Source organism: Rhinoderma darwinii, chromosome 1 (genome assembly GCF_050947455.1).
Source record: "Rhinoderma darwinii isolate aRhiDar2 chromosome 1, aRhiDar2.hap1, whole genome shotgun sequence".
Lineage (NCBI taxonomy): Eukaryota > Metazoa > Chordata > Amphibia > Anura > Rhinodermatidae > Rhinoderma > Rhinoderma darwinii.
In genome coordinates this window covers 406,837,319-406,865,241 of record NC_134687.1, presented here as the reverse complement: position 1 = coordinate 406,865,241, position 27,923 = coordinate 406,837,319, and the positions used below count along the sequence as shown (strand labels likewise).

The window sequence follows — 27,923 nt, the reverse complement described above, 5'->3', positions numbered from 1 at the left end:
GGGAGGAAGGAATGTTGAAGGGAGGAGTCTAGCAGTACTCCTAAGAAGACCACCTGTTTTTGGGAAGGAAGACTCGACTTCTGAAAGTTGATTATCCATCCCAATTCCTGTAGTAGGGAAAGAACCTGTGATCGATGACTGTCTAAGATTGACGGAGTATCTGCAGTCAACAAAAAGTCGTCTAGATATGGTATAATTACTATACCTTGACTTCTTACGAATGCCATGAACTCTGCCATAATTTTTGTAAAAATTCTGGGGGCGGAGGAAATGCCGAAAGGGAGGCAGGCGAACTGGAAGTGGAGAATGGAAGGACCGTCCTGAATTGCGAATCTGAGGAATCTCTGGTACGCGGGGTGGATAGGAACGTGATAATACGCATCCTTTAAATCGATCGTACACATTGATGCCTCTTCCCTTATTAGAGGAATAGTCGATCTGATAGACTCCATCTTGAATTTTCGATATTTCACCCATTTGTTTAGGACCTTCAAGTTGATTATTGTCCTGTAGGAGCCGTTTGGTTTTTTGACGAAGAAGACTTTGCATATTTCGTTGTGGGGAACTGGAGAAATGGCTCTCAATTTGAGTAGTTTCTGGACGTCCTGGATAAGGATCTGATGAAGGTCTTTTGCTTGGTACTGGGTTATTAGAAATTTCTCTGGAGGAATGGAGGAAAATTCTATTTTGTACCCTTCTTCTATGATCTTTAGAACCCAGGGGTTCTGGGTTATTCTCGACCATTTGGGATAAAATTGTAGGAGTCTTCCTCCTATGCTCTTGGCGTCATTGCTTTGAGGGCTGGAATGAATTATTTTGGTTAAGGAGATATCCTCGACCCCTTTTTCCTTTGGGGTAACTCCAGCGACCGGACTTCCCTTTCCCGCTGTAGTTCTGTAAGGTAGGATCCCTCTGTTGGCGAAACCTCCCAAACTGAGGGGGTTTTTTTGGTTTCTCTTCAGGAAACCCCTTTTTTCTATCTGCTGCATTCTCCAGCATGTTATCGAGGAGAGGACCGAACATCAGAGACCCTGTAAACGGGATAGAACACAATTTGTTCTTGGACTTCGTATCTCCTGACCACATTTTGAGCCATAATGCTCTTCTAGCAGGATTTGAGAGAGCCCCATTCCTGGCAGCAAATCTAATAGATTCCGCTGAAGCGTCTACCAAGAATCCGGTTGCCATTTTTAGTAAGGGTAGAGATTCTAATAGATCTTGTCGTGATGTCTTCATCATCAAATGGGTCTCCAGCTGGTTTAACCATATAAACATTGCTCTTGCTACTGATGTGGCCGCGATATTAGTAGAGATCAAAGCAGAGGAAGATTCCCACGCTCTTTTCAGTAGCCCGTCTGCCTTTCGGTCCATGGCGTCCTTCAACGGAGAGGAATCTTCAAATGGGATTGCGTTTTTTTTAGCAACCCTGGCTACTGGGACATCTACTTTTGGGATCTCATCCCAAGGTTTAGTGTCTTCTGGATCAAAGAGAAGTCCGTTTTTAAAATCTCTTGAAATGAAGAGCCTTTTTTCTGAATCTTCCCATTCCGTTGTCACCATTCTTTTGAGATTTTCGTTTACCGGAAAAACCTTTGTTTTCTTTTCCGTTAGACCTCCAAACATCTCATCCTGGATGGTATGTGGTTGGTCTACTTCGGGAATATCCATGGTTTCACGTATTGCTTGAATTAAGGTATCAGACATCTCGGAAGAGAAGAATTTTTTTTTCTCGAGTGGAAGAAGTTGAAGGCAAGAGTTCCTCTCCTTCTAACTCACCCTCCGATAGGTAATAACACTCCTTCTCCGAGTCAGACCTCTGAGAGGGGGGGGGACAATATTTTTGATCCACTTCCGTCCGTGGTCTTTTTGCCCGGGAGTGGGAAGGAGTTTGAGGAGGGGCGAGGGAGGCTACTGACTGACCCACTTCTTCACGAATCATAGCCCTAAGTTCGGACATGAACGTTGGTTGTTCCTCCTTTAGTATTTTCGCAATACAATCTTGACACAATTGTTTCCTATGTGATTCTGGCAATTTTTTTGCACAAGTCGCACATTTTTTAACCTTCTTTTTATCAGTTTGTCTCTGAGAGGAATCTTTATCCTAGAGAAAACAGAAGGTAGGTAAAGTATGGTGTACATACATAAGGAGTCATAACCCTTACCCCAAGGGTGAGACTCACGTGACCCTGGGACATATCTGGAGTTCCATCAGGACGAGGAAGTTCCATACCGCGACAGGTAACCGGAAATGCAATATGCAATCCACGAAAATAATCCAAGTTAGAGTTATCAGCTCTAACTACATACCTGTGCGTGTCCCTTTAAATGCGGGCGTTTTGAATTTCCCGCCTTCCAAGATGGCTGCGGACCGGAAGTAGCCCGACGTCATTTCCGGTCGGCTATTCGTCTTTCCTTGTAGTGCAGCCGCCATAGCCGGCGACTGAGGCTTGCTATGCGGCGCAGCGAGGATCCCTGCCGGTGCGTCCACGTCTATGGAGCTGCCGGTCCCCGCCTGGTCCGCGGCCAGGCCGAAGCCTGCTTGGGAATCCCCAGCCCTCACACACTACCCGAACCCTGCCTAGGATTCCTCCGGTAGGTGTCTCAGGGTGGGAGCTAAGGGACCCCTCGTTCGAGGGGTGTTAGCCTGGGCTTTAGGGGGAAGAGAAGGGGGAGTGCACGGACCCCCCGATCTTGCCCCGTGCCCGAGTTTCTTTTCCTGCACAATACAGGAGCGACGTCTCTGCTCCTGACCCTGTGGGGACAGAAAGAACACTGGCAAGGGGTGGTGGGAGGGGCCTTTTAACCTCTCTGTCTTCCTGTCCCTACAGAGGTCAATAGGGCAACCTCCTGTAGTGCTGTCATGAGGGATGTACTGGAAAATATATTTTATGCAAAATAATGACATTTTATTTATTACTTTTCTTTTTTATCCCATTAAGGGATAACTTTTTATTTATAACTTCATTTTTTATTTATAATGTATTAGCATACTCCTGTATGACACAGGCTGCTGTTAGGACAGCACATAATGCGCCCGAACAGCAGGCAAACGGAACAGACAGCCCTGGGGTCCTTTGTAGGTCCCCAGGGCTCAATGCAGAGGGATTCCCTGGTGTTTCATCACATCACTGGGTTTCCAGTAACATGATCAAAGATGGAAGTTCTCTTTGATCATGCCGCGGTCACAGACAGCAGCGATCAAAGGCTTTTTTTTTTTAAAAAAAGTTAGTGACCGCCAATACGCCTTTTCACGTCGGCCACTAATGGGCTTTATTCTGATGCATAAGCCTTTTTACGGCACTGCATCAGGATAAATAAACAGAGCAGGGAGCTGTCAAATCTCCCTGCTCTCAGCTACCAGATGTAGCTGAGGGCTGGGGGCGTCCCTGCTCGGATGTGTGAGATCGATAGAAGTATCGATCTCACCCGTTTAACCCTTCAGATGCGGTGCTGAATAGCGTGCGAGTGTCTGTCTCCGATGGCAGCCGGGGGCCTAATAAAGGCCCCCAGGTCTGCCTGTAGTGAATGCCTGCTAGGTCATGCCAGAGGCATGGCCTAGCAGATGCCTGTCCGTTTTAAACGGACAGGCAGTAATACACTGCAATACAAAAGTATTGCAGTGTATTATAATAGCGATCGGATGATCGCATATTAAAGTACCCTAGTCGGACTAGTAAAAAAAAAAAAGTTTAACAGAGTTAAAAAAAAATATATATATATATATATATATATATATATATATATATATATATATATATGAAAAACCCACCTTTTTTCCCTTACAAACTGCTTTACTATTAAAAAACCAAAATAAAGTAAAAAAAAGTTACGCATATTTGGTATTGCCGCGTCCGTAACGACCGACTATAAATCTATTACATTATTTAAACCGCACGGTGAACGACGTAAAAAATTAAATAAGAAAAACTATGGAAAAATTGCTGTTTTCTGTGAATCCTAACTTTAAAAAAGTGTGATAAAAAGTGTACCAATAAAAACTACAAGTCTTCCCGCAAAAAAAAAAAAAGAAGCCCTCATAAAACTGCATCGGCGGAACAATAAAAAAAGTTATGGCTCTTCAAATATGGAGACACAAAAACAAATAATTTTGAAAAAAAAACAAAAAAACGTTTTTACGGTGTAAGGCCCCATGCACACGACCGTAAAAAACCTCCATAATTGCGGTCCACAAAAACGGACACATTCACTTTCATTGAACGCGGACACCTTTCCGTAGCACTACGGAAGGGTGTCCGTGCTGTGGAAATGTTCAGAGAATTATGGAACATGTCCGTTCTTTTGCATTTTGCGGGCCGTGCTCCCATACTTTGTATGGGAGCACGGCCCGAAAATGTGGCTGTCAGTCGGCGGCCGGCCGTGCCCGCAATTGCGGGCACGGTCGTGTACATGGGGCCTAAAAGTCGTAAAACAGACAAAAACTAAATTTGGTATCGTTGCAATCGTAACAACCCGCTGAATAAAGTTAGTGTTATTTATACCACACGGTAAACAGCATAGATTTAGGACGCGAAAAAGAGTGGCGAAATTTCAGTTTTTTTTCTATTCCCTCCCAAAAAAAAAAGTTAATCAATAAATATGTACCTCAAAATGGTGCCATTAAAAAATACAACTTGTCCTGCAAAAAACAAGACCTTATACAGCTATGTCGACGCAAAAATAAAAAAGTTATAGCTCTTGGAATGAGACGATGGAAAAACGTAAAAAATACCTTGGTCATTAAGGTTTAAAATAGGCTGGTCATTAAGGGGTTAAATCAGTTCAAGTTTATTCAACAGACAGCATTACAGGTCATCATACAGTCTTAAATGCAAGAAAGGAAATACATCAGAGAGCCAGCATGTATTGCCAACGTAACAAATACAACCATATAACAGGCGCCATAAGATCCCCCAGATGTTCAGAGAACAGCCTACGATATACCAAAGAGATTGACCCTTCCGATGTCGCTGCTTTTGCAATATATTCCAACACTCCCAGTGCGTATATAGTCAGGTCTACCCTGGTAGCTTGCGTGTCTGTAAGGCGTGACGGATCTGCAGATATTGATAAAACAGATGTGGATCCACCTGAAACCCATCCCTTAGGCCTCATGCACACGACCGTATTTTTTCCCACCCGTAAATACTGGCGTAAATACGGGTCCGGTGTCACACGTATTCCACCCGTTTTGCACCAGTATTTACGAACCCGTGCCCGTAAATATGGGTCCGGTGTCACACGTATTCCACCCGTATTTACGAGCACGTTTTTGGCGGCAAAATAGCACTGCACTAATCGGCAGCCCCTTCTCTCTATCAGTGCAGGATAGAGAGAAGGGACAGCCTTTTCTGTAATAAAAGTTAAAGAATTTCATACTTACCGGCCGTTGTCTTGGTGACGCGTCCCTCTCTTCACATGACGCGGCAGTCCATGTGACCGCTGCAGCTGTGATTGACCTGTGATTGGCTGCAGCGGTCACATGGCCTGAAACGTCATCCAGGACTTCGGGCCGGATGTCGAGAGGGACGCGTCACCAAAGCAACGGGCGGGAGACCGGACTGGAGGAAGCAGGAAGTTGTCGGTAAGTATGAACGTCTTTTATTTTTTACAGGTTTATTCTGATCGGTAGTCACTGTCCAGGGTGCTGAAAGAGTTACTGCCGATCAGTTAACTCTTTCAGCTCCCTGGACAGTGACTATTTACTGACGTCGCTTAGCAACGCTGCCATAATGACGGGTGCACACATGTAGCCACCCGTCATTACGAGAGCTCCATAGACTTCTATGGACTGTCCGTGCCGTTATTACGGCCTGAAATAGGACATGTTCTATCTTTTTCAACGGCACGGGCACCTTCCCGTGAGAAAACAAGAAGGCACCCGTCGCCAATAGAAGTCTATTTGCCCGTTATTACGGGTCGTGATTACGACCCGTAATAACGGGCGTTTTTACGGTCGTGTGCATGAGGCCTTAGTTGCTGGAAGGATTTGAGGGCGTCCTCCTCAAACAGCTGACTCAGCCTTATGCCCTTTTGTTCCCAACCCTACATTCCCTTCAATTGGTACAATTCCCACAAACATGGGTTCCTCCAAAGTGGAGAATACTTATTACATTCCCCTATCCCCAATAATTGCTTACATTGCCACCACACTTTATGTATGAGAAGCAATGTTGGTTTATTACTCACTAGCCTCTTATATGTGTGTGCTTCCAGTCCTGCCAGCGGATTTTCCCCTCCCCCAAATACGATAAAATATGTGCACAGAACCCCCATTTGTCGCGATCAAAGGTTTAAAAGATTGTTAGTTACAGCTCCTGCTTAGAGGAGGAGCACTCATCAGCCTCATCTACAGCGACGCCAAAAGACGTCGCTGTAGACTTAGGACATGCACTGCCTGCCGTCAAAAGACGGTGGGTGGTCATTAAGGAGTTTACTACAATGATATAGCATATAGGGCGCAAACACAACAGGGGGGGGGGCATATAGAGAAAAGAAAAACAGCAGGAATCAGGTCAGATAAACAGTTTGCATTATGTGACCAAGTGACAGGGGTGGTCTACCTCATTATGGGGGCCTCAGATGCAGCTCTTGCAATCACTCCACGATAGTAAACCTAGATATGGAAATGGCACGGATGAGGCAACATGTGTGTCCTACCTTTTGTAGTACTTTCAACAGCCCCTAAGAATGCCAGCTACAGGGTGCAAATAAAGTCACAGCATCTCAAACAGCAATAATTACCCACCCCAAGTACAGCGATAACCACAAAGCTCCAAAACACAGCCACATGCAGCTCATATACAGTACAGACAAGATACCCCCCCAAAGTGCAGCCATATGCCCCCCCCATAGATTGTAGACACATCCCCTTATACACAGTGCAGCCTGCTACCTCATCTCTACATGCCTCTCCATGTAGAATACTTACCTCTCCTGACTCTTGTCCTCCTCAATATGGAGAAGGAAAAGAGATGCTGTGTGATGCTGCCTCCTGCTGGCTGAATTGCTTAGGACTTCTCTAAAACAGCAGAGATGTAATTACTAAAGCTAGCCATGTTGGGTACTCGGTGGATGGGTAGCCGAGGGGGGGGTTTGCAGGTTTCTATATCTCCGCTGCCTACATGTATAATAGGCTAAAGCTTAAATAAAGTTCCTTGAAAATAGATCAGACCAGTACCCAGAGCAGTGGCTTCAGGTAGAATATGCAGGCAAATGCATCCTCTAGAGGTGGTGTGAGATGAAAAACACAAAAGGAAATGCAAGATGTATCAAATGGGTTGTCTCAATGACAATTTCTGTCCATATGCCCACTCAGAACCCCCCTACACACGCCAGTATGAAGGGTCGTTCCCAGGCCCACACTAGCAGAAATGCTGGACATGTATGCCTAGATACGGCTTCCCCTGGAAATAACAGCGGACTTCCTGGGGGTGAGAAGAGCTGGAAAACCGATTTACACTACGCAACTAAAATCTCAGAAATCAGAATTTCTATTTAACCTGTACCGTCTATTTAATCTGTACCTTCTTATTTTATCATTTACAAGACGCAGAATTTCTACTAATAAAAGGTTGACGTGGTGTGTATTTGAGCAAAACAATAATGAAATGGTGTAAACATTTTTTCCAGGTGTACATGCTTCTCCACACTTACACTACAATAGTCCCCCAGCCTAATATGCTGCACAAAATTCTTATTTACCTACAAAACTCCAATCTGGAAGATCTGTCAAAGGACCATATTCTGAACCACTGCGGGCAAAACCGTGCCTAAAAGGTGAAGAAAACAATGGAAAAACAGAAACCACACAGGAGCATGTGAATATTGTGCTACATTCCCCATAGAAATCATCAAGTAAGCGAAAACACTTACCCAATTCTCCAGTCCTGTCCAGCACAGAGCAAAGCACTGCTATGCAAACTTCTCTTCCATGTGTACCGCAGAGAGCTGTGGAGCACCCCTGACTGCAGACGGGTCACTGACAAATATACAAGGAAAAACTCATTATGGGGCGGTAAAGGTTGTGTTCACACATGAGGTTTTTGCCTCACAATGGAGAAAATATGCAATACTGGAACGGAAACTGAATAAATGGTTCTTTATTGAGACAAATAAAGGCGTTTTCCCACCATCCAACTATTTCACCAAATGCCCACAGCCCTGATAAAATTAAAGCATGCCTTCTGTGTTATGCCCTATATGCCTGGTTTTCTGAATCCTGCATGCATCAGCTATTCCTCGGGCAGTGTCTTATGGGTGGTTGGAGAGTCTTACAAGGTGAAAAACTACAGTTGCGAGTACTCCTTGCGCTCTGTCCGCTGCATTTTCCCTGCCACTAATGCACATGCGCGCCCTGCTGCGGACGGATGAACTGCGCATGCTCGATTGTCAAACCCCATTACTTCCGTACAATCAATGTAGCAGCCAGTGGCACTGGAAGAGGAAAGAATCAATTCTGCCAAGTATCAACAAACCCTACAAGGCAAATATCAGTAAAGAAAGGTGTAAATAGACTGGATATTAGAAGACAATGATCCAAAACAGAATTTAAAATCATAGCAGAAGGAACAAAAATAAAATGCCCAATACAAAGATCCCCCTAGTGCTTTATTTAACCCGTTAGTGACCGCCGATACGCCTTTTCACGGCGGCCACTAACGGGCTTTATTCTGATGCATATGCCTTTTTACGGCACTGCATCAGGATAAAGTAAACAGAGCAGGGAGCGTCAAATCTCCCTGCTCTCAGCTGCCAGAGGCAGCTGAGGGCTGGGGGCGCCCCTGCTCTGCCGTGTGAGATTGATATAAGTATCGATCTCACCCGTTTAACCCTTCAGATGCGGTGCTCAATAGCGAGCACCGCATCTGAGTGGTTTTGGAGAGAGGGAGGGAGCTCCCTCTCTCTCCCACCGACACCCGGCGATATGATCGCCGAGTGTCTGTGTCTCTGATGGCAGCTGGGGGCCTAATAAAGGCCCCCAGGTCTGCCTGTCATGAATGTCTGCTAGGTCATGCCGCAGGCATGACCTAGCAGATGCCTGTCCGTGTTAAACGGTCAGTAATACACTGCAATACAAAAGTATTGCAGTGTATTATAATAGCGATCGCAGAATCTCATATTAAAGTCCCCTAGTGGGACTAGTAAAAAAGTTAAAAAAAAAAGTTTAATAAAGTTAATTTAAAAAAAAATTTGAAAAAAATAAAATGAAAAACCCACCTTTTCCCCTTACAAAATGCTTTACTATTAAAAAACCAAAATAAAGTAAAAAAGTTACACATATTTGGTATCGCCGCGTCCGTAACGACCCAGACTATAAATCTATTACATTATTTAACCCGCACGGTGAACGCCGTAAAAAATGTAATAAAAACTATGGAAAAATTGCTGTTTTCTGTGAATCCTGTTAAAAGTGATCAAAAAGTCGCATCTACTCCAAAATGGTACCAATAAAAACTACAAGTCGTCCCGCAAAAAAAAAGCCCTCATACAACTGCATCGGCGGAACAATAAAAAAAGTTATGGCTCTTCAAATATGGAGACACAAAAACAAATAATTAAAAAAAAAAAAAAAAAAAAGCGTTTTTACTGAGTAAAAGTAGTAAAACATACAAAAACTATACAAATTTAGTATCGTTGCAATCGTAACAACCCGCTGAATAAAGTTATTGTGTTATTTATACCACACGGTAAACGGCGTAGATTTAGGACACAAAAAAAAAAAAAAAAAGAAAAGAGTGGTGAAATTTCTGATTTTTTTCTATCTCCCCCCCCAAAAAAAGTTAATCAATAAATAATATGTCCCCCAAAATGGTGCTATTAAAAAATACAACTTGTCCCGCAAAAAACAAGACCTTATACAGCGATGTCGACGCAAAAATAAAAAAGTTATAGCTCTTGGAATGCGACGATGGAAAAACTTAAAAAATAGCTTGGTCATTAAGGTCTAAAATAGGCTGGTCATTTCGGGGTTAATCAATAGGTCCCTTTAGAAGTCGCTGACGTGTTTTAGATGAGTGATCTCATAGCTCGGTGTTCTGAGACACAAGACGTTCGCCCACTAGATTGGGTAAGCGGTTCCCTAGGGTTCCAGTATATAAATGCTTCAATTTCAACCTTGTACTGTTTCAAACAAAATGAATGTGTCACCATGACAAACCCTGCTGGCCAATTATTTTACATGAGTTATTTGGCTTTAAAATACTGATCAAACCTGCAATGTGTGAATGAGGCTTTACAGTCCCCAGACTGGAATATTACATCTATTTCCTGAAGAGGTTTTACTTCCAAAAAACAGAACAGGTCATTTAAGGGGTAACCTAACTTTTGCACAAAAAAAAAATTAAAAAAAAAAATGTACATTGGGCAAACATGTAAGAAAAAGAAGAAAGAAAAAAAAAAAAAAAGTTAAGCAGTTACCCTAAGCAACCAGAATCCAGAGCAGGTAAACAGAAAAAAATAAAATTGATCTCAACTGCTCTACTTTTTATTTTCACTGGTTTAACCAATTCATGACCAGCTTTTTAAGGCTTTAATAACCAAGAAATTGTTCTCATTTTTCCATCGTCGCATTTAACCCCTTCCCGACCACCCACGTAGATTAACAGGCTGCAGAGCTGGTCCTTGTGCCTGCAGCCTGTTAATCTACGTGTGCTCCTAAGGCCTTAATCACACGAACGTGTATTACGTCCATGATACGCACATGAAAATCACGCGCGTCGCACCGACCTGTTAGCGAATAGGGCTGTTCAGACAGTCCGTGATTTTCATGCAGCGTATGTCCGCTACGTAAAACTCACGACATGTCCTATACTTGACCATTTTTCGCACATCACGCAGCCATTGAAGTCAATGGGTGCGTGATAATCGCGCACGGCACACGGGAGCACATCCGTGTGCCGCACGTGATTCACGCTACAGTAGATAAAGAAATGAAGGAAAAAATAAAAGCACTTCATTTCTTTTTCTACACTTCAAAACCACGTGTCATAAGGATGGCATATGCGCAAAAATCACGCAGCCAACACACGGAAGTGCAACGCGCGCAAAACACACACGCTCGTGTGAATCTGGCCTAACAGACCACCCAGGCACTCCCCGCAGCCCGGCATCTCCCGGTACAGGCTGCTACTAGCAGTTTTAGTACTGGGGGAAAATATTGGGTCGGATCACAGTGGTGATCCGAACCGATTAACCCCTTAAAAGCAGCAGTCAATAGCGACCGCCGCATTTAAATTATAGTAACATCGGCACCCCGCTACGTGATTGCGGGGGCCGATTGTTGTGGGGGGGGGGGGATTGCTACGGCAACCGGAATACTAACTATTGCAGGGTATTATTACAACAAAGATCCAATTGTTGGAGATAAAAAAAATACGCCCTTTTTCCCTTAACCCGTTAGTGACGGGCCCATAGTCTTTTTACGGCGGTCACTAACGGGCCTTTTTCCGATGCCATACACTTTTTAAGTCGCGGCATCGGAATAAGTAAACAGAGAAGGGAGCTGTCAAATCTGGGGCTGGGGGCGTCCCTGCTCGAACAGGTGCGATCGATATTAGTATCGATCTCACCCGTTTAACCCCTCAGATGCGGTGCACAATAGCGAGCACCGCATCTGAGTGGTTTTGGAGAGAGGGAGGGAGCTCAGAGTGCCTGTCTCCCATAGCAGCCGGGGGCCTAATAAAGGCCCCCAGGTCTGCCTGTAATGAATGCCTGCTAGATCATGCCGCAGGCATGACCTAGCAGATGCCTGTCCGTTTTAAAAGTTTAATAAAGTTAATAAAAAAAATACATTGAAAAACCCACTTTGTCCCCTTACAAACTGCTTTACTATTAAAAAAACCGAAATAAAGTTAAAAAGTTACACATATTTGGTATCGCCGCGTCCGTAACGACCCCGACTATAAAGCCATTACATTACTTAACCCGCACGGTGAACGCCGTAAAAAATTAAATTAAAAACGACGGAAAAATTGCTGTTTTCTGTGAATCCTGACTTTAAAAAAATGTGATTAAAAAGTGATCAAAAAGTCTCATCTACTCCAAAATGGTACCAATAAAAACTACAAGTCGTCCTGCAAAAAAAAAGCCCTCATACAACCGCATCGGCGAAAAAATAAAAACAACGTTATGGCTCTTCAAATATGGAGACACAAAAACAAATAATTAAAAAAAAAAAAAAAAAAAAAGTGTTTTTACTGTGTAAAAGTAGTAAAACATACAAAAACTATACAAATTTGGTATCGTTGCAATCGTAACAACCCGCTGAATAAAGTTAGTGTTATTTATATCACACGGTAAACGGCGTAGATTTAGGACGCAAAAAAGGGTGGCGAAATTTCTGATTTTTTTCTATTCCCCCCCCAAAAAAAGTTAATCAATAAATAATATGTACCTCAAAATGGTGCTATTAAAAAATACAACTTGTCCCGCAAAAAACAAGACCTTATACAGCTATGTCGACGCAAAAATAAAAGAGTTATAGCTCTTGGAATGCGACGATGGAAAAATGTAAAAAATAGCTTTGTCATTAAAGAGGCTCTGTCACCAGATTGTGCAACCCCTATCTGCTATTGCAGCAGATCGGCGCTGCAATGTAGATTACAGTAACGTTTTTATTTTTAAAAAACGAGCATTTTTGGCCAAGTTATGACCATTTTTATAGTTATGCAAATGAGGCTTGCAAAAGTCCAAGTGGGTGTGTTTAAAAGTAAAAGTCCAAGTGGGCGTGTATTATGTGCGAACATCGGGGCGTTTTTAATACGTTCACTAGCTGGGCGCTGTGAAGAGAAGTAACAAACGCTGATGCTGCTGCAGAATCAACTGAAGCCTCTGGTGCCGATGTGGCCGTCACGATGCAGGACCTGTGAGTGACGTCACAGATCTGCACTGTCAGAAGCTGGGCGTTCTGAAGAGAAGTGGATGATACTTCTCATCAGAACGCCCAGCTAGTAAAAGTAATAAAAACGCCCCGATGTACGCACATAATACACACCCACTTGGACTTTTGCAAGCCTCATTTGCATAACTACAAAAATGGTCATAACTTGGCCAAAAATGCTCGTTTTTTAAAAATAAAAACGTTACTCTTATCTACATTGCAGCGCCTATCTGCTGCAATAGAAGATAGGGGTTGCAAAATCTGGTGACAGAGCCTCTTTAAGGTCTAAAATAGGCTGGTCATTAAGGGGTTAAAGTCCTTTATTATTAGGAAAAAAATAATAAACTATTAACCCCTTCCCGCTTTTGGGCGTGACTGTACGTCCAAATTCTGAGTGAGTTCCCGCATTTGGGCGTACAGTTACGCCCTGAAGATAAAGCGAGCACAGGAGCTGTGCGCGCTTTATCTTCAGTGGCTGTCAGCTGTTATACACAGCTGACATGCCGCTGCAATGGCTGTTACCGACGATCGCAGCCATTTAACCACTTCAATGCGGCTGTCAGTGACGTCCGCAACATTGAAGTGGTTGACAGAGGGAGGGAGCTCCCTCTGTAACCCCCGGGCCCCCCCCCCGCGATGGATCGCGGGTGGCGATTGTTGCTATGGCAACCAGGAAGCCTTTACTAGGCTTCCTGGTTGCCCAGGTACGGTAGCCTATTAGGTCCTGCCCGAGGCAGGACCTAATACGCGAACTGTCAAATGAAGAATGACAGTTACAATACACTGCACTACATAAGTAGTGCAGTGTATTGTACCGGGGATCAGAAGACCTGATCTTCAAGTCCCCAGGTCAGTGTAAAAGAAAAAGTGAAAAAAGTAAAAAAAAAAAATGTGAAAGATAAATAAATAAAAGTTAATCAATAATAAAAACACTTGCCCTGTTTCCCTGATCAACTCCTTTATTATTAGAAAAAAAATTAAAACATGAAAAAAAACCTATACATAATAGGTATCGCCGCGTTCGGAACGGCCTGATCTATAAAAATATCACATTATTTTTACTGCACGATGAACACTGTAAAAACATGTAATAAAAAACAATGACAGCATTTTATTTTTTGGTCATCTTGTCTCACAAAAAATGTAATAAAAAGTGATCAAAAAAGTTGCAAGTAACGCAAAATGGTATCAATAGAAACTACAGTTCGTCACGCATAAAACAAGCCGTCCCGCAGCGATATCAACTAAAAAATAAAAAAGTTATGGCTGTCAGAAAATGGCGACACTAAAACATGATGATTTTTTTTTTTTTAGAAAAGAGTATTTTTATTGTGGGAACGTAGAGAAATGTAAAAAAACGCTATAAATGTGGTGTCGCTGTAATCGTATCGACCCGCAGAATAAAGTTAACATGTTGTATCGCATGTACCCCAAAATGGAACCAATAAAAATTACAGCTCGTTCCACAAAAAACGCGCCCTCACACAGCTCCGTCACCGGAAAAATAACACGTTATGACTCTCAAAACGCAATGATGCAAAATTACGGCCCAGACTAATTTTTTAGGTCCAGTAGAATTTCACTAAATACCCCACATTGTCATTTGCTGGACCCCACAGGTGGACCCCGTAGACGCAGCGGAGATGAGGAAACTTTAGGGCCTTGTGCGGCTTATAGGGCTAGTGAAGAAGTCAAAGATTAGGAAATACTGGAGCGCAGATATTCTGTATAATACCCAATAACCCGGCCTGTGCATAAAGGATTGGTTCAAAGCGACCACACCAATCCATGGATTATTCATTCACCCCAGTATCATTATGCCCCGATGCGCTCCGCCCAGCTTACATATGCCCCGATGCGCTCCGCCCAGCTTACATATGCCCCGATGCGCTCCGCCCAGCTTACATATGCCCCGATGCGCTCCGCCCAGCTTACATATGCCCCGATGCGCTCCGCCCAGCTTACATATGCCCCGATGCCCTCCGCCCAGCTTACATATGCCCCGATGCCCTCCGCCCAGCTTACATATGCCCCGATGCCCTCCGCCCAGCTTACATATGCCCCGATGCGCTCCGCCCAGCTTACATATGCCCCGATGCGCTCCGCCCAGCTTACATATGCCCCGATGCGCTCCGCCCAGCTTACATATGCCCCGACGCGCTCCGCCCAGCTTACATATGCCCCGACGCGCTCCGCCCAGCTTACATATGCCCCGACGCGCTCCGCCCAGCTTACATATGCCCCGACGCGCTCCGCCCAGCTTACATATGCCCCGATGCGCTCCGCCCAGCTTACATATGCCCCGATGCGCTCCGCCCAGCTTACATATGCCCCGACGCGCTCCGCCCAGCTTACATATGCCCCGACGCGCTCCGCCCAGCTTACATATGCCCCGACGCACTCCGCCCAGTTTACATATATCCCGACGTACTCCGCCCAGTTTACATATATCCCGACGTACTCCGCCCAGATTACATATACCCCGACGTACTCCGCCCAGATTACATATACCCCGACGTACTCCGCCCAGATTACATATACCCCGACGTACTCCGCCCAGATTACATATACCCCGACGTACTCCGCCCAGATTACATATACCCCGATGTACTCCGCCCAGATTACATATACCCAGATGTACTCCGCCCAGCTCACATATGCCCCCACATTATAAGCTGAAATACCACTAATACACCAAGCAAAATCTGCACTTCAAAAGCCAAATGGTGGTCCAACTGAGCCTGGCAGTGTACCCAAACGGCAATTTATGACCACATATGGGGTATTACTGTATTCTGGAGAACCTGCTTAACAATTTATGGGATGTGTGTCTACGGTAGGGATGCACGATGCATCGAAACTTCGATACTGTGCATCCCTAAACGGTTCGATACCGCTATTTCCTGTATTTCGATACTTAGCTGCACAGCCAAGTATAGTAATACATGAATGTATGAGAGCGGGGCAGCGGCCGTGTAATACAGCCACAGCCCCGCTCCGGAGTCCTGGCAACTGCACGGGGTCAGGATGATGCTATGCGGCCAGCGCTGCACTAATGATCTGCGGCACTGAAGACAGAACATGGCGGGCGCACTACAAAACACCCCCATGTTCTGTCCTCGGAGCCTGAACCGCCGCTCATTAGTGCAGCGCCGGCTGCATCTCCTCATGCTGACCGCGCGCGCACTTCCTGTCAGGAGCGGGGCAATGGCTGTATTACAGAAACCTCTCATCTCCGCCGTTATTCCCCTGAATGCTGCGATCACAGCGGACTGCAGCATTCAGGAGAAAATGAGAAGGGGGGATGCCCCTGGATCGCGTCACAGGGAATTCCTGTGACGCGATCCAGGGACATACCATATATGGGCAGACAGCCCAGGGTCTATTGACGGACCCCAGGGCTGTCTTACCATATTTCTTGTTGTTAGGGCATACTGAGGTATGCCCTAACAACAGCCTGTGTGCTCTCTGTCCACAGGCTAATGTACTGGCACATATCTGATATATGTCAGTACATTAAAGATTTAAAAATAAAGTAAAAACAAAAGTATTGTTAAATTTAAAAAAAAAATACACATTCACCTTTTTTACAATAAACATTAAAATAAGTCTCAATACATAAAATATATACACATTCAGTAATGGCGCGCGCAACAATTTTTTTTGCATCATTTATGATGTGTACGCTGTAAAAAAAAAGTGAAATAAACACTGCTTTCTATCACTTATTAATGTGAGGCGCAAGGTGCGATGAATTTACCCTCCATGTTCCTCACATCAATAGTAATTAACCCCATCATGTACCTCACACATTAACCCATTATGACTGAGAAACATGATGGGATTCATTACTATTAATGTGAGGCGCATTCAAAATTCATCACACTTCGCGCCTCACATCAGAAAACGGAAGAACTTTTTTTTTTATTACTGTTGGCAAAGTATCGAAATTGGTATTGAAATCGCAATACTAAACGAAGTATCGGTATCGAAGTCCAAATTCTGGTATCGTGACATCCCTAGTCTACGGTGGTACAAGCTGGGCACAAAACATTGGGCACTGAAATGGCATATCTGTGGAAAACAGCAATTTTCAATCTCCAACATCTGTTGTTTACTCATTTTTGCAAAACACTTGTGCGGTCAAAATGCTCACTACACCCCTAGATCAATTCTTTGAGGGATCTAGTTTCCAAAACGGGGTAATTTTTCGGGGAGTACCACTGTACTGATACTATAGCTCAATGCAACATGGTGTCAAAAAAACGAATCTTGTAAAATCTCCACTCCAAATACTAAATGGTGCTCCTTCCCTTTAGAGCCTTGCTGTGTGTCCAAATAGCAGTTTATGACCACATGTGGGGTATTTCCGTACTCCGGAGAAGTTGCTTTACAAATGTTTGGGTGCTTTTTCTCTTTTATTTGTTGAGAAAATGAAAAATTTTGAACTAATGCTACGTGTTATTGGAAAATAATGTAATTTTTCATTTTCACTGCCCATTTGTAATAAAATCTATGAGACACCTGTGGGGTCAAAATGCTCACTACACCCCTAGATGAATTCCTCAATGGGTGTAGTTTCCTAAATGGAGTCACTTTTGGGTAGTTTCCACTGTACTGGTACCCAAGGGGGCTTTGCAAAAGCGACATGGCGCAGAAAAACCAATCCAGCAAAATCTGCTCTCCAAAAGCCAAATGGCGCTCCTTCCCTTCTGAGCCCTGATGTGTATTCATACAGTACTTTATTACCACATATGGGGTATTTCCATACTCTGGAGAAGTTGCTTTACAAATGTTACGGTGATTTTTCTCATTTGATGAGAAAATGAAACATTTTTACCTAAAGCTACGTCTTAGTGGAAAAAAAAATGACATTTTTCATGTTTACTGCCCAATTCTAATGAAACCTATGAAACACCTGGGGGGTCAAAATGATCACTACACCCCTAGTTGAATTCCTCTAGGGGTGTAGTTTCCCAAATGGAATCACTTTTGGGGGGTTTCCACTGTACTGGTACCTTAGGAGCATTACAAATGCGACTTGATTCAGAGAAATGAATCCAGCAAAATCAGCGCTCCAAAAGCTAAATGGCGTGCCTTCCCTTCTGAGTCCCGCTGCTTGCCCAAACAGCGGTTTATGACCACATGTTGGGTATTTCCGTACTCTGGAGAACTTGCTTTACAAATATTGGGGGGCTTTTCATCATTTATTAGTTGAAAAAAATAAAAATTTTGAGGTAGAGCTACATCTTATTGGAAAATAATGTAATTTTTCATTTTCACTGCCCAATTCTAATGAAATCTATGAAACACCTGTAATTTCAAAATGCTCACTACACCCCTAGATGAATTCCTCAAGCGGTGTAGTTTCCAAAATGGGGTCTTTTTTGGGGTGCTTCCTTTATTTTTGCACCACAAGATCTCTTCAAACCTGACATGGTGCCTGAAATATAATTTAAGAAAAAAATCCTCTAGGTGCTCCTTTGCTTCTGGGGCCTTTGTTTCAGTCCAGTAGCGCACTAGGGCCATATGTGGGATATTTCTAAAAACTTCAGAATCAGGGCAATAAATATTCAGTTGTGTTTCTCTGGTAAAAACCTTCAGTATTACAGGAAAAATGGAATTTCTGCAAAATAAAATGAAATTTGCAAATTTCCCTTCCACTTTGCTTTAATTCCTGTGAAACACATAAAGGGTTAAGAAACTTTCTAAATGCTGTTTTGAATACTTTAAGGGGTGCAGTTTTTAAAATGGGGTGATTTGTGGGGGTTCCTAATATATAAGGCCCTCAAAGCCACTTCAGAACTGAACTGGTCCCTAAAAAAAAAAATAGGCTTTTGAAATTTTCTTGAAAATTTGAGAAATTGCTGCTAAACTTAAGCCTTGTAACGTCCTAGAAAAATAAAAAGGATGTTCAAAAAATTATGCCGATCTAAAGTAGACATATGGGGGATGTTAGCTAGTAACTATTTTGTGTGGTATTACTATCTGTCTTACAAGCAGATACATTTGAATTTAGAAAATGCTAATTTTTTGCACATTTTCTCTACATTTTTGTGTTTTTCACACAAAAATATTGAATATATCGACCAAATTTTTTCACTAACTTAAAGTACAATATGTCACGAGAAAATAATCTCAGAATCGCTTGGATAGGTAAAAGCATTCCAGAGTTATTACCACATAAAGTAACACATGTCAGATTTAAAAAATGAGGCTGTGTCATTTGGTCCAAAAGTGGCTGCGTCCGGAAGGGGTTAAAAATCGGTATCGCCGCGACCGTAACGGCCTGAACTATAAAAATATAATGTCATTTATCCCATACGGTGACCACTATAAAAAAAAACAATACCGGAATCGCTATTTTTAGTCACTTCAGCTCCCAAATAATTGAATAGTGATCAAAAAGTTGCATATGGGGTATTGCCGTAATCAGTCTCAGTTCCATTAAATTCAGCAAAAAACCTGTGGGGTTAAAATGCTCACTATACCCCTTTATGAATTCCTTGAGGGGTGTAGTTTGCCAAATGGTGTCTTTTTGGGGAGATTCCACTGTTTAGGCACCACAAGACCTCTTCAAACCTGACAAGGTGCCCAAAATATATTCTAATAAAAAGGAGGCTCCAAAATCCTCTAGGTGCACCTTTGCTTCTGAGGCCTGTCTCCAGTCCATTATCAAACTAGATCCACATGTGGGATATTTCTAAAAACTGAAGAATCTGGGCAATAAATATTGAGTTGCATTTCTCTGGTAAAACCTTCTGTGGTACAGAAAAAAAAAATGGATTAAAATGGATTTTCCGACAAAAAAAAAAAATTATTTGTAAATTTCCCCTCTACTTTTGTGAAACACCTAAAGGGTTAAGAAACTTTCTAAATGCTGTATTAAATACTTTGAGGGGTGAGGTTTTTAAAATTGGGTGATTTGTGGGGGTTTCTAATATACAAGTCCCTCAAAACCACTTCAGAACTGAACTGGTACCTATAAAAATAGGTTTTGGAAAAATGTGAGAAATTGCTGCTAAAGTTCTAAGGCCTCATGCACACAAACGTGTTTTTGCGGCCGCAATTCCCCAGAAAATCCACGGGATAATTGTGGCTCCATTCATTTCTATGGGTCCATGCACACAACTGTAGTTTTTACGTTCCATGCATGGCCCGGGAGCCCACACCGCAGAAAGAACGGACATGTCTGATTACAGCCGTGTTCTATGGTCGGGGCTCATTGAAAATAATGGCCACAGCCATGTGCATGGCCTGCGATTTGCGGGCGGTTCGCGGCTGACAATCCGCTGCCGGCCGACCCGAAAATCACAGCCGTGCACATGGCTACGGTCGTGTGCATGAGGCCTAAGAGCCCTGTAATGTCCTAGAAAAAAAAAAAAAGGATGTTCAAAAACGCTACCAACATCATGTAGACATATGGGAAATGTTAATTAGTAACTATTTTGTGTGGTATAACTGCCTGTCTTACAAGCAGATACATTTAAATGTAGAAAAATTCTAATTTTTGCAAATTTTCTCTAACGTTTGGTGTTTTTCACAAACAAATACTTTTTTTGATCAAATTTTTCCACTAACAAAGTATAGTAGGTCGCGAGAAAACGATCTCAGAATCGCTTGGCTAGGTAAAAGCATTCCCAAGTTATTACCACAAAGTGACAAGTCAGATTTGAAAAAATTGGCTGCGTCCACAAGGCCAAAACAGGCTGGGTCCTGAAGGGGTTAAAGAGCTAACACTATTTTTCCGCCGACATAGCTGTATGAGGACTTTTTTGCTGGACATGTTGTATTTTTTAATGGCACCATTTGAGGCTACATATAATTTGTGGATTAACTTATTTTGGGAATAATGGGAAAAAAATAAAAATTTGCCATCCTTTGAAGTGTCTTAAATTTACGCCATTTGCTATGTCGTATAAATAACTTTATTCTGCGGGTCGTTACGATTACAGCGATACCCAAATTTATCGTTTTTTTATGTTTTACTACTTTGCACAATAAAAACACTTTGTTTTTGTGTCCGTTTATTCAAGAGCCATAATTTTTTTTTTTCCGCCGATATAACTATGTGAAGGCTTATTTTCTTGCGAGGCGACTTGTAGTTTTTTTTGTTTTTGTTTTAATGGCTCCATTTTCGGATACATACAACTTTTTGATTGTTTTTTATTATATTTTTTGGAAGGCAGGATGAACAGAAAAAAGCAGTTCTGGCATTGTTTTTTTTAATTTTGTTACGGCACCCACCGCGCGGGTTAAACAAATGTAATAGTTTTATAGATTGGGTCTTTACGGACGCTGCAATACAAATTACGTGTAGCAGTAATTATTTTTTTTTTTTTTTTATATAATAAAGCATTTTGTAGGGATAAAAGGGTGTTTGTCACTTTTTCGCACTCAGGATTTTTTTTATTACAAACTTTATTAAACTATTTTGAAAATATTTTAACACCACTATGTGATCATTTGATCACTTTTATAATACACTACAATATTTCTGTATTGCGCTTGTCAGTGTATGTGCACACACAAAATCAAAAACGTCTGAAAATACGGAGCGGTTTTCAAGGGAAATCAGCTCCTGATTTTCAGACGTTTAAGCCACTTGCGATTTTCGCTGTATTTTTTACGGCCATTTTTGGAGCTGTTTTTCTATAGAGTCAAAGAAAAACGGCTCCAAAAACGTCCCAAGTAGTGACATGCACTTATTTTTCGCAGGCGTCCTTATACGTGCAGTTTTTTGAAAAGTAGGCGTAAAAAAAACTGCCCGTCGGCAGATGTTTGTAGGCATTCTGCTTCCGTTTTTCAGGCGATTTTTGAGGCGTAAACGCCCCGAAATATACCTGAAAACACGCTGAGGTGAGAGAGGGAGCCCCCTCCCTCTAAAACCACTTAGATGCCGCAGTCACTATTGACCATGGCATCTAAAGGGTTAAAACAGGCGGGATTGAACCCGCCCGCTAAAGCATTGTGCCCAGATGTCTTTAAATACCCTTTCTAGCTATCACAGGACACCCGTGCCGGGCATATGTCACAGCGCCACCTTTTTAGAGCGCTGTGGTATAAGTACTCTTAATGACCTCCGTGAAACGGTGTATGGGTGGTCATTAAGGGGTTAATATCAGAGTCCCATTATGCTCTCCAAATCATCAAACAGAACATGACGTTCCGAACACAATATCCTTGGAAGTGACACCCTAAGGGGGTCAATCTTCATGGTACAAGATGAAATGAAAAAAAAAAAAAAAGCCTGTCCTGTCACCTTAGAAAATTTATAGCGGTAGCAGAGGATCGATTCGTTTTCATTTTGCAATTTCCTGTCTTCCTGTAAATAGCAAATTGGATCAAATCTTGTTAAGAATGCCGGAATGTCTTTTAAGAGGAAGTGAACCTTTAAAAGGTCTTGTCCCACAAAAAGAATTTATTTATTCACCTATGCACAGAATAGGTCATCAATGTATGATCAGTGCAAGTCCAAACACCAGGTACCCCAGAAATCACGACAACGAGGGTCCCGTGTTACATGTTTGGCACAGTGGCCACTGCATTCATTTTCTATGGGACAGAGAAGGCAGAACGCTATTTCCATCACTCCCATAGAGGAGTGTAAAGCGACTAAGGTGATATTAAAGAGGCTCTGTCACCAGATTTTGCAACCCCTATCTGCTATTGCAGCAGATCGGCGCTGCAATGTAGATTACAGTAACGTTTTTATTTTTAAAAAACGAGCATTTTTGGCCAAGTTATGACCATTTTTTTATTTATGCAAATGAGGCTTGCAAAAGTCCAAGTGGGCGTGTTTAAAAGTAAAAGTCCAACTGGGCGTGTATTATGTGCGTACATCGGGGCGTGTTTACTACTTTTACTAGCTGGGCGCTCTGATGAGAAGTATCATCCACTTCTCTTCAGAACGCCCAGCTTCTGGCAGTGCAGACACACAGAGTTTTCGCGAGAGATCACGCTGTGACGTCACTCACAGGTCCTGCATCGTGTCAGACGAGCGAGGACACATCGGCACCAGAGGCTACAGTTGATTCTGCAGCAGCATCAGCATTTGCAGGTAAGTCGATGTAGCTACTTACCTGCAAACGCCGATGCTGCTGCAGAATCAACTGTAGCCTCTGGTGCCGATGTGGCCGACACAATGCAGGACCTGGGGCAGGAAGTGAGTGACGTCACAGCGTGATCTCTCGAGAACACGCTGTGTCTGCACTGCCAGAAGCTGGGCGTTCTGAAGAGAAGTGGATGATACTTCTCATCACAACGCCCAGCTAGTAAAAGATGTAAACACGCCCAGATGTAACACACATAATACACGCCCACTTGGACTTTTACTTTAAACACGCCCAGTTGGACTTTTGCAAGCCTCATTTGCATAACTACAAAAATGGTCATAACTTGGCCAAAAATGCTCGTTTTTTAAAAATAAAAACGTTACTGTAATCTACATTGCAGCGCCTATCTGCTGCAATAGCAGATAGGGGTTGCACAATCTGGTGACAGAGCCTCTTTAATCAGGTATAAGAGGGAAAAAAAAGGGAAGCTGCTAGGTCATGAAAACCCATGTCATGAAGCCCCCAGCGCACGGTTTTTGTGCGGATGTTAAGCCCAGAGGAGGTTTTGACCTCTGCAGTTATTGAGTCAGCAGAGCGTTGGCGACTTTGATACACTATGCGCCTCAGCACTCGGTGACCCCGCTCTGTAACTTTACAAGTTGCTGTGGCTCTTAAACGCTTCCACTTTACAATAATACCACTCACAGTTGATCATGGAATATCGAGGAGAAAGAAATTTAATGAACTAACTTGTTAGGGCATGCTCGCACACAGAGTATTCAGGCCTTTTTCGGGGTGTAAACGCCTCAACAAGCTGAACGCCTCCAAACATCTACCCATTGATTTCAATGGGAGAAATGGTATTTCAGTCAGACGGCATTTTTTACGCGGCAGTTTAAAAGAACGGCACGTAAAAAAAAGGTGCACATCACTTCTTGAGAAGTTTTTCATTGTCAATAGAAAAACGGCTAAAAAAAATACATTAAAAAAAAGCTACAAAAAACGTTTGATGCTTTAAAGACAGCTGAAAATTAGAGGCCATAGTCGATTGAAAACAGCTCTGTATTTTACAACCGTTTTTACTTTAGTGTGTGAAGAAAAAAAAGTCAGTGATCTCTTTAGAACAAACCATTCTTTCGCAAAGGTTTATAAAGGCGACTGCATGGTTAACGTTTCTGTGGTAGTTACAGCAGAGCAAAGCGTAATCTCCCTGTAACCTGTCATTTACAGCGAGATCTCGCGAGATTACGCCTGCTCTGCTGTAACTACCACAGCAACGTTACCGAAGTGTTGGGATTGTGAATAGACATCCCGTCCTGGCTGGAAGGAATGTCTATCCACTGTCAAGACACTTCAGTAACGTTAATGTGTGTGTAAGTGGCTGCACATGGTGATCTAGCAGGATCACTATGTGCTGTGTAAATGAATGGGGAGAAGTGTATGATGCTGATTGGTCACTGATTGGTCAGCGTCATGCACTCCTCTGTACAACACCCACCTGGTCAAAAGTAAAACACGCACAGTTGGGCATTAAGAAAGTCATTAGCATAAATCTAAAATCGCTATAACTTGTTTTTTTTTTATAAAAAGCACTGCTGTCACCTACATTACAGCGCCGATCTCCTTATATAGGAGATAGGGCACTTATAATGTGGTGACAGAGCCTCTTTTAGGGTATGTGCACACGCTAGCTGTCATTTACGTCTGAAAAGACACTGTTTTCAAGAGAAAACAGCTGCCTCGTTTCACACGTAAATGCTCCTCCTCGCATTTTGCGAGGCTTCGCTGACAGCCGTAAATTTTGAGCTGCTCTTCATTGAGTTCAATGAAGAACGGCTCAAATTACGTGGCAAAGAAGTGTCCTGCACTTCTTTGCCGAGGCAGTCCATTTACGCGTCGTCGTTTGACAGCTGTCAAACGACGACGCGTAAATGACAGGTCGTCTGCACAGTACGTCGGCAAACCCATTCAAATGAATGGGCAGATGTTTGCCGACGTATTGTAGCCCTATTTTCAGGCGTAAAACGAGGCATAATACACCTCGTTTACGTCTGAAAATAGGTTGTGTGAACGCAGCCTAACAGTTGCCTGTGAGAATCACGATATACTGCAATACATTAGTATATCGTGCAAGCGATCTAACGATCACTGGTTGAAGTCCCCTAGTGGGACTAAGGAAAAAATTAGCAAAATAAAAGTTTTTTTTCGTATTTTTTCACCCTGGAGCATAGTAAAAAAAACAAACATAATTGGCATCGCCGCGTCCGTAAAAGTCTGAACTTACAATATATCATTATTTAACCTGCACGGTGAACGCCGTAAAAAAATAAAAATTGTAAACGCCAGAATGTCTATTTTTTTGGTCACCTAATCTCCCACAAAAAATGAAATAAAAAGTGATGAAACCGTCGCATGTACACAAAAATGGTATTATTAAAAACGACAGCTTATCCCGCAAAAAATAAGCCCTCATGCCACTTAATCGACAGAAAAATAAAAAGTTATGGCTCTCGGAATTTGGCGACACAAACTAAAATTATTTTTTACACTTAGGTTTTTACTTGTAAAAGTAGTAGAATATATAAAAACGATATATATTTGGTATCGCCGTAATCGTATTGACCCACAGAATAAAGTTAACATGTTTTAATTGAACAGTGAATTCCATAAAAACGTTGCGCAAAAAACAATGGAGGCATCGCTGTTTTTTTCATTTTTTACCCCACAAATATTTTTTCCAGTTTCCTAGTACATTATACAGCAAAATAAATGGCGCTACGAAAAACTACAACTCGTCCCACAAAAATCAAGCCCTCATAGTACTTTTCTCCATATAGTGTCTGTATACGGACTTTCATATCATTTGCGTGCTCACAACTGGTCTCTTTAACGAAAGAACTACCAAATCTCAAAGTCTGTAAATGATGCAAATTAAGATGCGGAAAAATGATGCAACATAAAAGGACACATACAGTTGTACCCTAGTGGAGACATAGTCTGTTCATACAGTGGCAGCACTTCAGTGGGCACGGTTAGGTGTATGTGGGGGCACAGTTTATATGAAGTTTAAAGAAAATAACAACACACCACACACCTTACCACATAGCAGCTACTACAGCATAGGTATAAGCAAGTCTGAGCCGAGGAGAAAGACACACACACGTCACTGACACAATAGTCTCCTCAGCTAAGAACAAACACCGGTCTATCTATGTGGCTACAGCGGTCCACGTACAATGACATACTACATAATTCACCCTCCTCACCTAACATGGGCGCCGCCATCTTGCCCCCGACGGCTGTAACTCACGTGACGTCGCGTCGTTCTGTCAGGTGACCAATCAGTTACTATAGAATCAGCGTAGCGAAAAATGGTGCTAGCGACGATAAAACATATTTCTCTTCCCACCACAATACTGCACTGTAACACGAAATATCAAATACAGTCCTGAGCGGGCGTAAAGGTGGGCGAACAAGTGACGCTCCCACCGCCATTTTATAGTCAGCGCATGCGCACAAGCCTCCGTAGTCTCTGACCTTGAGCAATAATATATTTGTCCAGATTATGTCATTGATAGACAAATCGGCGTTTATTCCAGAATTATAAAACCGTTTGATGTTGGCAAATTCAGTAACTTCTAAGGAGACAAAACGGCTATTCTGAGTGATTGTGTTTAATTATATGACTGGTCACTAGGTGGCGATCTATCATGAATGTGATTTTTATATAGTTACCAATGTGTATAACTTCTAGATCAGAAGGTTATACAGTAAGGCTTGGGCTACACAGCAACCTGTGGTCGCACGACATAAGATTGCAAACGACACGCTCCTAAAATTGCAACTAATGATAGTGAATGTGGTCGCGCTGAAGTCCAGCAGGTTTGGATTTCTGCCAGCGGTTGCGGTAACTTACAGGTCGCAGCGCGACCACATTCCTTGTCATTAGTTGGATGTTGCAGCGTACTATTGTGATCTTATGTTGTGCGGCCTCAAGTCGCCGTGTAGCTCTAGCCGAAAAGAGACTGATCTACATCATTTTTTTCTGCAATTAATATTTTTGGTTGTCGGATGCAGTTGTTGTCAATACTTGGAGGGAGCGATATTCACTATAAGGGTATGTTCACACGCAAACTCAAAAACTTCTGAAAATACGGAGCTGTTTTTAAGGGAAAACTTCTTCTGATTTTCAGAAGTTTTTTAAGCCACTCGCGATTTTCGCAGCGTTTTTTACAGACGTTTTTGGAGCTGTTTTCTATAGTCCAAAAAGTCCCAAGAAGTGTCCTGCACTTCTTTTTCGCTGCGTTTTTTGTACACGGCCGTTTTTTGAAATCCACCGAGCCTTCATTTCTAATAAAAAAAACAAAAAACCTGTGGGGGTAAAATGCTCACTACACCCCTTAAAACATGGCTTGAGGAGTGCAGTTTCCAAAATTGGGGGTTTGTTTTACTATAGCCCTGCTATTGTGGCCCAATTCTGTAAAAATCACCAAAATAGACCTCACATGCGCATGGTGCTCTTTTACTCCTAAGCCCTGTCATATGTCCAGGCAAATGATAAATGCCTTGAGGGGTGTAGTTTTATAAAATGGGGTCACTTCTCAGGGTTTTACACTCTACTCTGATATCTAAGGGAGCAAATGTGACATGGTGCCCGTACACCAGTCCAGAAAATCTGCACTCTAAAAGCCAAATAGCGCTCCTTCCATTGTGAGCTCCGTTATGTGCCCAAACAGCAGTTTAGGGCCACACATGGGGTATTGCCGTACTCTGGAGAAATTGGGTAACAAATTGTGTGGTGTTATTTTCTCCTATTACCCCTTGTGAAAATAAAAAATTGGGAGCAAAAACTATATATTTTTAGAAAAAATTTAATTTCATTTTCACTGCCTAATTCTAATAAAATCTATGAAACACCTGTGGGGTCAAAATGCTCACTACACCCCTAGATGAATACCCTGAGGGGTATAGTTTCCAAAATGGAGTCACTT

At 42.7% G+C, this 27,923-nt stretch overlaps 1 protein-coding gene across 1 annotated transcript in view; it reads right to left on the bottom strand.

The window, feature by feature from the left end:
• The window catches only part of MRPL52 (mitochondrial ribosomal protein L52), a 31,865-nt gene extending 5,648 nt beyond the window's left edge, over positions 1 to 26,217 (bottom strand). The window contains exons 1-3 of the mRNA XM_075860694.1: positions 26,199 to 26,217; positions 7,873 to 7,978; positions 7,702 to 7,769 (exon numbers count right to left, since the gene is read on the bottom strand). Of these exons, the coding sequence (XP_075716809.1) occupies positions 7,702 to 7,769; positions 7,873 to 7,978; positions 26,199 to 26,217 (193 nt within the window). The remainder of the gene's footprint in view (positions 1 to 7,701; positions 7,770 to 7,872; positions 7,979 to 26,198) is intronic.
• Between the last annotated feature and the right edge of the window lie 1,706 nt (positions 26,218 to 27,923).